Consider the following 13,601-nt stretch of genomic DNA (forward strand, 5'->3'; position numbering starts at 1 on the left):
ATCAAGTTTTTAAAATGTAACGAGTTGTTAATCTGAAATCTCTTTTATTAGCTTATATTGTCGTTTATTTGCTCGTTCATTCGCCTGAACGAGAATTTATTGACGCAATGGGTTAAACGACTAAGTCGAAGACACCTACTGGAAAGTCGTCCCTAATACTGTGGCCCGGGGAATCACATAGCAGCACCCCTCGTCTGAAACTGTTGATCGAATAGCGAAATACTGTGGCTCTTGTATCGCACCCGAAGTTGAAATGCGAAGATGCGAACAAACGTCGTCTCAAACCCGAGATTTTCAAATCTCCAGTCCGATAGACTAACAACTAGGCTGCGCTCGGTTTTTTTTTTTTTAACTTAAGAGTACTTCAGATTCCAAGCAGTTCAAAGTCTGAATAACATACATGTTTAAGCTTAATTTAACTTACTGTTCTTGCATAAACATACTTCCTGAACTTCGGTAAAGTGAGTTTTGCAAAATTTTCAAACAACAATAAAGTTTTAATTTTAAATTATTTTGCACTTACATTCAAACAAAATAAAAAAATAACAAAGTTTAGGTGACAATATCTTTCTTAACAGATTTATATTATAGAGCGTCATGAAGTATAAATTTCCTTAAGCATTATAATTTCATCAAAATTGATGCTATATCAAAATGTGTTCGAAAATAAATATCATTTGACAAGTACCTTTAAGTAATAGTACAAAAATAATTATTGTATAATTAAATGTTCAGCAAGAATATGGCGTTCTGGTATTAACACTTGGTATGGTGAGCAGTTTATACGATTTCCTAAGCCTAATTATTTACAATGTTTCTTCATTATATATTTAAAAACCGGTGGTATGGGTAGAAAAAGCACTAATGGAGGAGCGAACAACGTTCTTCATGTATTAATTTTAAATATTAATATTAATTACGAATGAGCATGTGTTCCATGCTTCAGCTTATACCGCCTTTTTAAAATGTGTCCAAAAGAGTCATATATGATGATAGCAGCCAGGATTTCGGTCTGGTTTAGTTGATAGAGAAATAGGTATGTTAATATTTCATCCGGACACCCGTACATTGCTTTAGGTGTATTTACTATTGTTAATATGTTTTCGTTTTTTTAATTTTTTTTTTAGATGAGGCAAATATATTACTTTTATTTAGGAAAACCTCCCCCTGCTGTGACCTGGTGGAAAGATTCAGTACAAATTGACAATAGTTTCCGTAAGATACAAGAATTGGAGGTTCGAAACGACTATATTCTTCAGGAACTTAAACGTGATGATTTGTTGGCCAAACTAACCTGCCAGGCTTCAAATAATAACCTAACCTCACCACTGGTCGCCACTGTAACTATAGACATAAACTGTGAGTATGTATATTCTAATGGTGTTCTTAAGAATTACGTACGGTAATTATGACATAATTTGGTTTGTTGTAGATAAACAAAAACACGTGCTACTTTTTTATTTAATGTTTACATATACGTTTAGCGTTTCCTTCATTATAATAATTAAAAATAATTTATATTTGCTTCAGAATATTCACGCCAAGCTACACAAAGAAACTAACTGCGAATTGCGTGTCGTTCTTAATATTTAACTGATATACAAGAGGGAAAGCATCTTGTGAGCAGCACCTACCACTAACTCTAGGCTCAAAGTCCTGAGAGTTTTCTTTTCAGCAGTAATGGCAAGGGACGATGAGCCCTCGTGTTTACAGTTTCTTTCACGCTAAACACCAGGCAACACTTAACCAATTAAATATATATATATATATGTATACACAAGTAAAGCAAACACTTTTCAAAAAAGGGAATTAAATGAAGGCTAATATCAGTCTTTGAAAAACGACACAAACAATATAACGGGGTTGGCTAATACCAATCCTTCAAAAACAATACAAACAATATAATGGGGTTGACTGATATCAATCCTTCAAAAACAATACAAACAATATAATGGGGTTGGCTAATATCAATCCTTCAAAAAACAATACAAACAATATAGTAGGGATGGCACACAGTGTATCATGATGTTAACAGAGAAAATAGGATAAATTAAATCCATGATGACGAGAAACCTACTTGCGTAAAAATGTAAACTCTCTTTATACGAACCTGAAGATGACCTTAGAAGGTCGAAACGTTGTTCTGTACGTTATTTTAATTAAACTTTTAATACCCGTAGAAGCTGTCGTGAGAATACAGGATAAATTCAACTTAATTATAATTGAATAGTTATATATATTGCTATATGCTAATTCTTGGCTGTATTTTATCATGTAGAGATGATGTAAGTGCCATCCTACTATCCTTACAAGTATTGTTTTTTGAAGAACAGATATTTGTTATCCTTACATTTACTTCCTTATTTAAGTTTTTCTTTACTTGCTTAGTTGTTTTTAATGCATTGTTTTAATAGACACAGTAAGGTTGTATTTATAACCAAATTCTAAATACAACGAGGATCCAACTTTAATATTTGTTTATTCATTATTGGCTGGTATACCCTGTTTCATCCTGTCATCATTCGTTTTAAAGCAACACCAGATTTCTATAAAAGAGTTAATTTAAAGGTGTAACGATAACATTGTTTACACTAGAGTTATATAATTGTATAACTACTTGCTATTAACAATACTAATAAACGCGAACACTCAGTATGAAACTATAACACTTCTGAAAAAAATGTTGATACCATTGTTTTAGTTATCGTGTAATAAAAAAGAAGCAGAAGAAAGACGAACAAGAAACGCAAACTTTTTTCTATGATATTTACAGACATTATCAGAACTTGTGACTCAGTCATTACATAGTTATAAGTGGAGACACTCTATAGTGTTGTAAAGTTCTGGTAACCCATTTAAAATACCATTAATACCAACTAATCAGAGAAATCTCTACATAGGCAGTGCTGCCGTCTGTCTGATAATATAAAATAGATGCACGTGCTTTCTTTCTGAACAATAATAATACATTTTTTTTCATCTCGCACTTAAGCCTATTTTGTTGATTCGGTAACTTATAAATCACGTTCGAACTTTTTAATAATTGAGGTGTTTACGAACAAAAACTCCAGTTGTGTCTGTGTGTGTATATATAATTAATACTTAAATAGTTAAGCAAAAGTTAACATCAAAAGAAAGGACTGCGTTAAAAACAACAAATCCAAACTTGTGATGAATGACATTTAAATGAACAACACAGGCCCGAACTAAAAACAAAATTAAAGATGCTGCGTAGATTACAAGGATCTCCAGATTATAGGGTATATTATGAGATACAAATTGTGGCCTAGATTTTGGAAGTAGAACCCACATTACGATGAGGTTTCTCATTAGCACTGTTGCAGTTTGGTTTGTTGAGCTACAATTGTGTGTGAGATCATTAGCACTGTTGCAGTTTGGTTTGTTGAGCTACAATTGTGTGTGAGATCATTAGCACTGTTGCAGTTTGGTTTGATGAGCTACACTTGTGTGTGAGAACTGATATTTTTAGTGGAACGGGTGGAACTGTCATGAGTTGTGAAACTGTAAAACGAATTTGTGTATTTCGTAAACTGCTTTTATCTCATAAACTTGGATCAAATGAAATCAATAAGAACGGTAAAATCACTTGTTAGCTAACTAAACTAGCGGCACGCTTGTGCGCTTATAATATGTTGAATGATTACTTTGAAAGTTAGAAGCACGAGTCTCCTATCAATTAGAAACATTGAAAATATGTTTTCGTTCCAGTGGCGACCAGTTTCGTTAAAAACTGTTGATTATGTTTATTCCTTCAATGTTTATATTGTATCGACGCTTTTGTAATATTTTTTACTGTGTATCTTAGAATTTTTATCTCACATTGTAAAATATTAATTTGATTTTTTTCGTCTCCTTTTGTAATGGCATGGCCAGGTGGTTAAGGCACTCACTCGTAACCAGAGGGTCGAGAGTTCAAATTCCCGTCACACCAAACATGTTCGCCCTTTCAGCCATGGAAGCATTATAATTTGACGGTGAATCCCACTATTCTTTGGTAAAAGAGTAGCCCAGGAGTTGGCAGTGAGTAATGATGACTAGCTGCCTTCTCTCTTGTCTTACACTACTAAATTAGGGACGGCTAGCGCAGATAGCCTTCGTGTAGCTTTGCGCCAACTTTAAAATAAACCTTTTGTAATGGGTGTATATACAGCAAGCATATTGCTAAAAATCGGGTTTCGACACCCGTAGTGGGCACAGCACAATATCCAGCCCATCGTGTAACTTTATGTTGTAAACAACAACTTTATATATATAGTTTTTGTTTGTTTAAAATTAAGCACAAAACTACACAATGCGCTATCTGTGTTCAGCCCGTTACACGTTTCGAAACCCGGTTTTTAACAGTGTGAATCTGCAAATATACGGCTGTGCCATAGGGAGACTATATAAACAACAGAGTGAGTTATTTATGGCCATACAGAAGATTAAAAAAATATACAGCAAAGTAAAAGACTTGTGAACACGTTAAACATTGTGTATGTACAACAGAATGAGAGGCTTGTGAACACGTTAAATATTGTGTATGTACAGAAAAGTTACAGACCTGTGATCACGTTAAACATTGTGTATATACAACAAAGTTACAGACTTGTGAACACGTTAAATACTGTTTATAAACAGCGGAACGAGAGATTTGTAAACACATTAAAATTGTTTTTATACAGCAGAGTGAGAGACTTGTGAAGATTAATTCGAGTGCACTTACTGAGAATACTTATCATTGTTTTATTGTTCTGAAGACGTAACTCTGTGCCTTGATATGCAAGATTTTTATTTGATGTTTTTATAGTTTCAATGCATTAAAAAACAACACTTTTCGTCATTCTAATTTCAATACACTTGGTAGTAAATAAAAATACTTTTTAGAATTTGTGTATTACCGTACAAAACCTCTATATGTTTTCTTTAAAGAAGGCTTAATAGTTTTATTTTGTATCCAACCATCTGATGCTCTAGCCGGTTTTAGAAACAACCTGTTTTATTCGTTTTTCTTAGTGACGGCAGGCTACTATCTACTTAAAGCATGAGCTATGAAAGCAACAGCATGGAAACCTCTAAGGAATATAAAAAATACCATACAAAAAATTCACACGCACGTAAACCAATTCTTAAGCGAACTACCGTGTTATGCCTTACATAAAATGATATAAAAAAAGTTTATTAAAATGTAACCCGTGCAGATGTTGCTGTTAAGTAATGCTATAAACAGCTGACGGGCAAATACGTTAAAGCTCCCATATTTTAATGTTAACTTTGGCAGTTCTATTGGACTAACATAGCGTCACTGGTAACATTGCGAATCACTTATTCTGTAGAATATGTATAACATCTTCTACACGTGCTACTGACCTTTCATAGAGGTTATGTCACCTAACATGTTCAATTTAATGCAAAGCGTTGCAAATATTATATACAAATTTACACTGGCGTAGTCTGTCCTTTCTAATGCACGTTCACTATATAATAACTCTTTTAAAATTCTCGTATTTGAGCTGAAGATTTAATTGTTTTGTAATTAGAATTATGATTCATTTGAAACATTAATAAGAACAATTTCCAGATTAAACTTTATCAAGTTATTTTACTCTTAACTTTTAAGTCAGTTTTTGTTTTGATATAATTTCTCATTACTTTTGTTAAAACAAACTCCGGTTTTAAAACAATTAATTTCTGAATATATTTTAAGAAACATACGTGTACCTCAAATACAGGTCCAGAATTTGAGCTCAGAACTGATAGAAGAGAATATTGAAATAATATAATATTTAATTTTTGGTTGTGTTTTACATAGGATTTGTGACGTATTTAAAAAAGGACCTATTTTAAATATGATTACCCAAATACGTCTCTTGCAGTAATGGATACAAGTATTTTGATAACGCGTGACTTTGAATGAAATACTAGTTAATTTGCTTATTTCAGATATTTTATAAACCTTAAAAGTTCTCGAAACGTAAAGAAATATTGTATATTGATATAAAAACTTTTTACGTTAATTACAATTTTATATTTTCTACTCTATCCTTTTTCGTTTTGTTAATAAAATATTACGAGGAACACTTTCTGCAGTTTCTTCCTTGAAGAGTATATTTCTTAGAAAGTAAAAGGTGCTGAAAAAACCCCAAAACATTAGGTTTATTCATTAATAGAAAATACAATAAAAATGAATGCAAAAACTAGGTCCTCAGATTTACCGCTGAGCCATCATGGTATTAAAATAAAAACTAAACTATTTCATTCTAGTTTAACTGTGTGATTTGCACACAGCTTAGACAACGTACAAGCTCAGTCGTTTCAGCTTAGTTATATGACTTGCACGTAGCTTAGAAAACGTACTAGCTCGGTCTTCCTCGATCGGTACTTAGAAGGCTTCTTTTAGAAGTATATAACAGTCATAGTTATTCAAAAACATCTTTGGCAGAGTAGCATATAACATTCTAGACATTTAAATGTCTAGTTTAGATGTTCGTTTACAGAATGAATAAAGGTAAGTAAAAGTTGATTTAGATTAGATAAAAAAACCATTTGATTCTTGTAAGTTCGTGGAAATACAAAATATACTGGGCGCAAAACACAACCTCATTTCTTTAGTGGTTTTGAAACTTTTCAGTTTGGGATTAATTATTAAAATTAATTAATGTTTGTATACATATTGTCAATAGTCTTTGATCACACTTTGATGTTTGATTTGTAATACCACGTTCGGGAATGATTTTAACGACTGTTCTTCCAAGTACAATCACAAACTTTGAAGTTTTATTTCATTCCTCGTCGAACCTTCCAGTGTAAATAGTCTTATCAAAACGGGTATCTTTCTAAGTTCCTGCGGGCAGTTTCTTGTTTCAATGTATTTTTATTTTTTAAGATGGTGAACTGGGCTTCTTTAGATAACTCTACTTTTATGACAGAAAACACTTCATGGGTTTCATGCTTGCAAAAAGAAGCACACATCCATTAATTAATATATTAAGTTCCCCGGCGGCTCCAGATTACCACACTTACGTAGAAGTTACTCAAAATGTTTGTACTTAGCAGACACGGCTAGAACTTTGTTTGTTAGCATATTTTTTTTTCTAAATTAGGGTCAATATTCAGAAAATTCAAGCGCTTGGAATCGAAAAAAACAACAGCCTGTATTTTGTTTAGCTCAACCTGGTGGTGAAAATAAACAACTCCAAAATATTTTATCGGTTTTAAAATGACGTTTATAATTTCAGAGACCGAAACGTTACGTTTTGTAGTCTTTTGACTTCCAAATATTGGAAAAGGCGAAGCATATTACTGTAAAGTTTTCGACTTTTATTTCTACCTTTCCAATTTAACATATACAAAAATCCAAGGTGAAGTTACAAATAATAATATTTGTTTCAATAAATATTTATGAATAAAACACATTACCTTTATCAGGATATTGTTTATTTGCTTTTTCATTGCAACATGCGTGTTGATTTTTTAATTAAATCTAAATTCATAATTACGAATCAATTTGTTTTTAGTTGCATATCTTTAAAAGATATAATTGTGATACTTTCATATCCTTTAAGAAGCTGAAGTTATGTTTGGGTTATCTCAAACAAAAACATAAATTTATTAAATTCACAGCAGAAGAGAATTGAATTCAGAATTTGTCGCTTTGGCATCAATATTGACAACAAAGGTAAATGATATTCTCAAAATGTTGAACAGTAATCCCAATTCTGAAAAACAATGAAAGTATTGTCCACATTGTTTTCTGTGTAAATATATATAAATTCTTCGAGGCAGGTATCGAGCCATTTCTCTTTGTGATAAGAAAAGAATACATTAGTTAACGTTGAACTCAATGGAGGGCTTATCACAACGCTCCCTACAAGCTCAAAGAGAGAACTGTTAGAAAGGAAATGCGAATTCTTCGTCGTTAGGTTCAACAAGGTCTTAACTTGAGATTCAGAAAACCATTTATAAAAAAAACTTTCTTCTTCAGAGCCATAAATATTTTTATTTAGTGACAGTTCTTTTAGGCTGAGATTTCATCAGATCTTAGTTTAGAATGTCTCTTAGTATCAAAATTATAAAATTTAGAAAACGCAAGTATAATTCTTAATGTTGTAGTTATATAATCACTGGATTGATCAAGAGTTCCTATACTATATCTACAAAAATCTCATAAATTTCTGTTTAGCCACTTGAAAGGATAAAGAATATGGGTGTGTTTTCTTATAGCAAAGCTACATTAGGCTATATGTTGAGTCCACCGAAGGGAATCGAGCTCCTGATTTTAATGTTATAAATTCGTAGACTTACCGCTGTACCAGCGGGGGACAGGATAAATAAAATTAATAAAATTAATTTTATCTAAATAAAGATAGAAATAAGCTATTTATCTAGGGCAGGTTTACACTGGTTGCTTAGACTAATATTGTTCAGGCTAACAATCAAATTGTCAGGATCAAAAATGGCAGCGATGGTGCTCGTGAAGCTACTCAGCTTCAAATTTTGGACATGCTGACGTCGGGCGATTTTTTAGGCGTTGTGTTGGTTGAACTTCTTCTGTAGATAGGTGTAGTCATACCCGATAACGATGTTTCTAAGGACAGTAGTGTAAATGACACTTATAATATAATGACAGTTATAATGAACAACACTGCTTAATAACTTAAAAAGGGACACATTCAAACGTTTTTGAATTCTACAGACTCCACTTTCAGTATCTAAAACACAATATAAAAAATTTACATTAATCCTTCGACAACTAAATCTGACTATTTGATTATGAATTTGAGTAACCTTACTCTAAGTAACCAGTGTAAATGTGCCTTAGCTAAAGGTCTTAAATTCTTTCTGCTTTTACGTAAACTGAATTTTACTAATTTTCTTTGCTCTTTGGAATTACTATACAGAAACGTTAACTATCTCCCTATTTACAATATATAAATGAATTGTTGATCAATCCCATGGTTGTTTCACTACAAAAGAATAGAAACTCTTGCTCTTTCAACATTCATTAATTTTGGTACTAAATGACATCCTGACCAAAGTCCTGATGAAACCTCAGCCTTAAAGGAACTGCCACTAAATAAGATTGTTCATGTTACACATCCCAATTAAGGCAATGCTGTCGCTATTTTTGAAATAAATGACCACGCGAATGAAATGCAGTCTAAAGACGAAGTTCTTGTTTCTAAGTAAATGTGATTTTTACGCATGCGTGATCGACTATCGAAACATCCGTTATTTCGTTATACAGTACGGCAGCATACGATTAAACTTCAACAATATCAACAACTATATCTAAACAATTTGATCAATTTAATATAGCAGCTTTATAAAGATTTCAGGAAATGCTAATGAGATTTAAAATCCCATATTTAAGGTTATTTGGCCTGCATAGCATTTGTGGAAAAAAAGATTTGTCCAAGGGGCCTAACATCTATTACGGTGACATTCACACATATCCTATCAAATGTCAAGACAATAAAAACTGTCGTCCGTTAGAAGCAATTATTATGTTGTTTTGTTGTTGTTAAGCCCAAAGCTACACAAAGGACTCTCTGTGTCCTGCCCAGTTTCTAGAAGTATAAGTCCGCAGTGTAAATAAGTACTCTTAATAGTAATAACACATTACTGTGTTGCTTGAACCTGCTGGTTTATACTTGCTATTATTTCCGACTATTCCACAAAAAAATGTTAGTTATGGAAACTGAAAAGATATCATAGAATAACGGAGTTACAAATACATGGTACTAAGTGTAAAAATAAAACTTTGTCTTCTCACATCCACGTTCAGCCTCCTTTTTCGCTCATCTAGTATTCTTTGACATATGATGTGAAAGTCAAAGGTCAAAATAGCAACACATTTATAAGTTCTTGTCACATTACGTACAAAAATGGGTCTGTTTCCACCCGAAGTTTTCAGTGTAAATTATTTACAGCTTCGAGGTTTTCATAGCTTAAGCCTTAAGACAAAATCGACATTATGTCTAGAATATTAGTAATGCTAATAAACTGTGTACTTGATACGAAACGATTGCTACAAACAGTTTTCTATTTAATTGGAATCTAGTTATCTATTTTAATCGAACATGTCCAAGTTATTTGCCTTTCTGGATCTTTCAGAAGGTGGAGGAATTAAAGTTTTGAAAGGTTGTTCGAAAATGTGCAAGTAGAATAGTCCTACAATTCTCTGGCATGGTGACATTGACGCACAACCTAAATAATAAAATAAATATGAAGAGATTTTAATTAGTTTTCAGGTTTAAGTAAATAAAAATGGCGTCACTGAAAAAATCGTTTCTTCTTGATGACTCTTCAGAATTCAAAATGTTTTAAAACTACCGTTCATCTCTTATCCTTTTACGTAAGAAAAACCTAAAGATATATGATAGAACTTAAAAACAAAAATATTGTATCTGAAAATGTTGCTGTTTTGTTGTATTCGAAAGGCTTTCGCCCTAGTATTTAATAAGGTATTTATAGAACTCACAAAGAAGTACCGCTCTAACCTTGGACCCATTCTATCCATTACTGGCACACATAGTTACAAACTTACCATATTCCTTGTGCCCATACTACAACGATTCATCATTTATCAATATATATATATATATATCACTGATTTGTTTCATCTTGGACTCGAACTAAGTAAGATATCTTCGTTTGAAAATGTCTTCATGGATAGCTTTGTTATTACTTCTCTTTTTTCAAATATACCTCTAAACGATACCATTGATGTTTTTATATCTGAGCTTTCACGTTAAACATTTATATAAATGGCTTTTCTGAATCTCAGATTAAGGCCATGTTGAACGCCACAACCAAGAATTTGTATTTTCAATTAACAGCGCCCTCTTTGAACAAATACATAACGTTATGATGGGTCCAATGTAAACTAATCAATTCCTCTGGTTTGAATAGGCTCTTCGCCTACCCTTCCGATTTTAGGCCTACACTTTACAGACGATGTGTGGTCGTCCGTTTTATTCTTTTTTCAAAAATGCAATTAATATTTAATTTCGAATATTTTATAAAGAATAACTTAGTTTTCATTCTAAGTCATGTGAATTTTCAATTGAGCAGTAACGTTATATATCACCAAAATAAAGTGATGATAATCAAAACTGAGTTACTAAAATAAGCTTTATGCTGAAAGTTGTAAACAGTCTAACAAAAAAATAAGCGAGAAAAATGGTGTCGCTAGCGCTGTCACTTATAATGTTTCACGTTATTCCTCGTGTTATCTTATCTAGCTAGACATACGAGTACACACACCCTCGCCAGTAGAGTAAAGAAAGTTATAAGAAAACACTATTCATACGTTAACGTGAGAATTATTTTCAAATTACAACTATAAATTCAGAGTTTGTTCAGAGGTTAGGAAGGAACAAATGCTCTAAAGCAATCACACGTTATCTATGGCATGTATGTAATATATATGATTGTCATCGATGTTCCTCGATTAGAATCTTTGAAACATGCATTATTAAAGAGCTCGCAAAAATAGCAACATAAGTTGTCTACGTGCTCGTGCGTGTGAAACATGAGTAGAGATAAAAGAGGTAGTTTGAATTAAGGAACTCTTCGCATCGACGAATCTTTATGTATTAAACTATTTCAACCATGTCTTTCAGACCAAGCCATAATAACTATACAAGTTTCGATTTATAATTTTAACGAGCCTCCAGTCAATTAGCAGTGAATTTTCAAACTTACAATGTTACAGAGATTCTATTCCTTCTAGTAAACATGTTGCATACTGTTCATTGTGTAGTTTTGCTCTAATAAAACAACGACAAGAATTCGAACGACACCAACTTCTGGGAATAACCGCACAGAAACAGCATTGTGGAAAGATACGTGCATATATCAGTTAGGAAAATTTCACTTATTTTAACGTTTTCTACTTATCTCTTCATTTCTGTTAACTACTTGTATCAACTTGCACTAAAAGTTTTTGATATAAACATACACTAAGTGCAAATGAAACTGCATTCATTTTACATTGTTGGCCCCCGGTGGCCTTGTATTACTTGGAATTATGAGCCTGCAGTTAAACTTATTGCGTATACAGCTTCACGCTGAATTAACAGATAGTATTCAATTAAATGAAAAGATGAATTGAATATTCATTAAAAGATTAAGTCTTTTCTTATCCTAGTCTGACTTGCTCCAAAACAAATTGAACACTTCATAAACAAAAAGACAGAATTATTTATTTCGGATGAAACAGAAGCAAAATATTATATTACTTTGGATAGTTGATTAAATTATTATGAAAAATATTTCCCGATATGTGAAACACAATATTTATTTTTATTTTCCCCAGTGAAGCCGTTAGAGGTCTTTATCATATCTACCTATCCTCATGTTTCTGCAAATCGACAATTCGAGATTGAATGCCATACAACTGGGTCTCGTCCCTCTTCTCACATAACTTGGTGGTTGGGGAACCGAAAGATGGAGTCAAGCATGGAGACATTCAGTGAAGGTGGAAATCGAACAGTCAGCAAACTGGTATATACGCCCTTTAGTGAAGATAACGAGAGTTACCTGTCCTGTAAATCAGAGAATCCTTTGTTACCTGGAAGAGTATTAGAAGACGGTATTACCCTGAATGTATTCTGTAAGAATAAACTTTGTGTCACTAAAATATATTTAATTTTTGAGAAATTCGTTGATTAGTAGTTGTTAAAAATAAAAAAAATAATTTAGAAAAACCTAGTGCCATTTGTACATTAAAATATTTATAAAATGTTTTGGAAACGGAAGTTTTGTTTGATAAAAAGTAAATATTTTCGGGTATGAACATTTTGAATTTCAGATAATTTTTTTATTCCACTTGTTTCTTTCTTAAATTCAAATTGTTTTCATAACAGATTCACCCAAAGTCTTGGTGAAATTGAGGCGTGGCCAGGTGGCGCAAAAGATCCAGACCGGAGATGACGTTTATCTTTATTGTCAATGTGATTCAAATCCGGAAGTGCTAAGTGTTCAATGGCTATTTGAAAATGTCTCTCTTAGAACCAATTCCCAAAAGGGAATTTTCGTTCGCAATCAATCACTAGTTCTAAAAAATGTGAGTAGAGATCATAGCGGCACCTATCGGTGTTTTGCTGAAAACAAGGAAGGGCGAGGGAACAGCGAGGGGTTTGAGCTATTCATGAAATGTGAGTTTAACAATCGTTCCTCATTACTAAGTTTTCTGATACTACTTATTATTATAAGCTATGTATATCAGTGCTTTGGTAAATTTATTATAAATTCCAATAAAAAGCATAAATGTGACAAAACTGCCTCAGCCCTGGTTGGTAATTTTAGAATAAACTAGTTTCAATTTATCTTTAGCGTATATTATTTGCATTTATTTCCGGCAAAACATTTTCAGTTCTAGACTCAAAAATTATACTTTATCATAATTAAATTCCCCAGCTACATTATAAGTTACACTACATTAGCTCTAGAATATCATGTTACTTTTAACACATACATTTTTCTAAATAATCTGTGCATTAAGTTACATGTGGGTCCATAATTTAGGTGCTTACAAAGTCCATAATATTATATCAGACATAAAAACAAACGTTAACATTAAGTTGCATGTGGGT

General features: G+C 32.4%; 1 protein-coding gene across 1 annotated transcript in view; it reads left to right on the forward strand.

Moving 5' to 3' along the window:
- The window catches only part of LOC143249416 (cell adhesion molecule CEACAM5-like), a 117,097-nt gene that overhangs the window by 62,127 nt on the left and 41,369 nt on the right, over positions 1-13,601 (forward strand). The window contains exons 5-7 of the mRNA XM_076499235.1: positions 1,156-1,359; positions 12,323-12,619; positions 12,873-13,163. Coding sequence (XP_076355350.1) covers positions 1,156-1,359; positions 12,323-12,619; positions 12,873-13,163 — 792 coding nt within the window. The remainder of the gene's footprint in view (positions 1-1,155; positions 1,360-12,322; positions 12,620-12,872; positions 13,164-13,601) is intronic.

Source organism: Tachypleus tridentatus, chromosome 4, assembly GCF_004210375.1.
Source record: "Tachypleus tridentatus isolate NWPU-2018 chromosome 4, ASM421037v1, whole genome shotgun sequence".
NCBI lineage: Eukaryota > Metazoa > Arthropoda > Merostomata > Xiphosura > Limulidae > Tachypleus > Tachypleus tridentatus.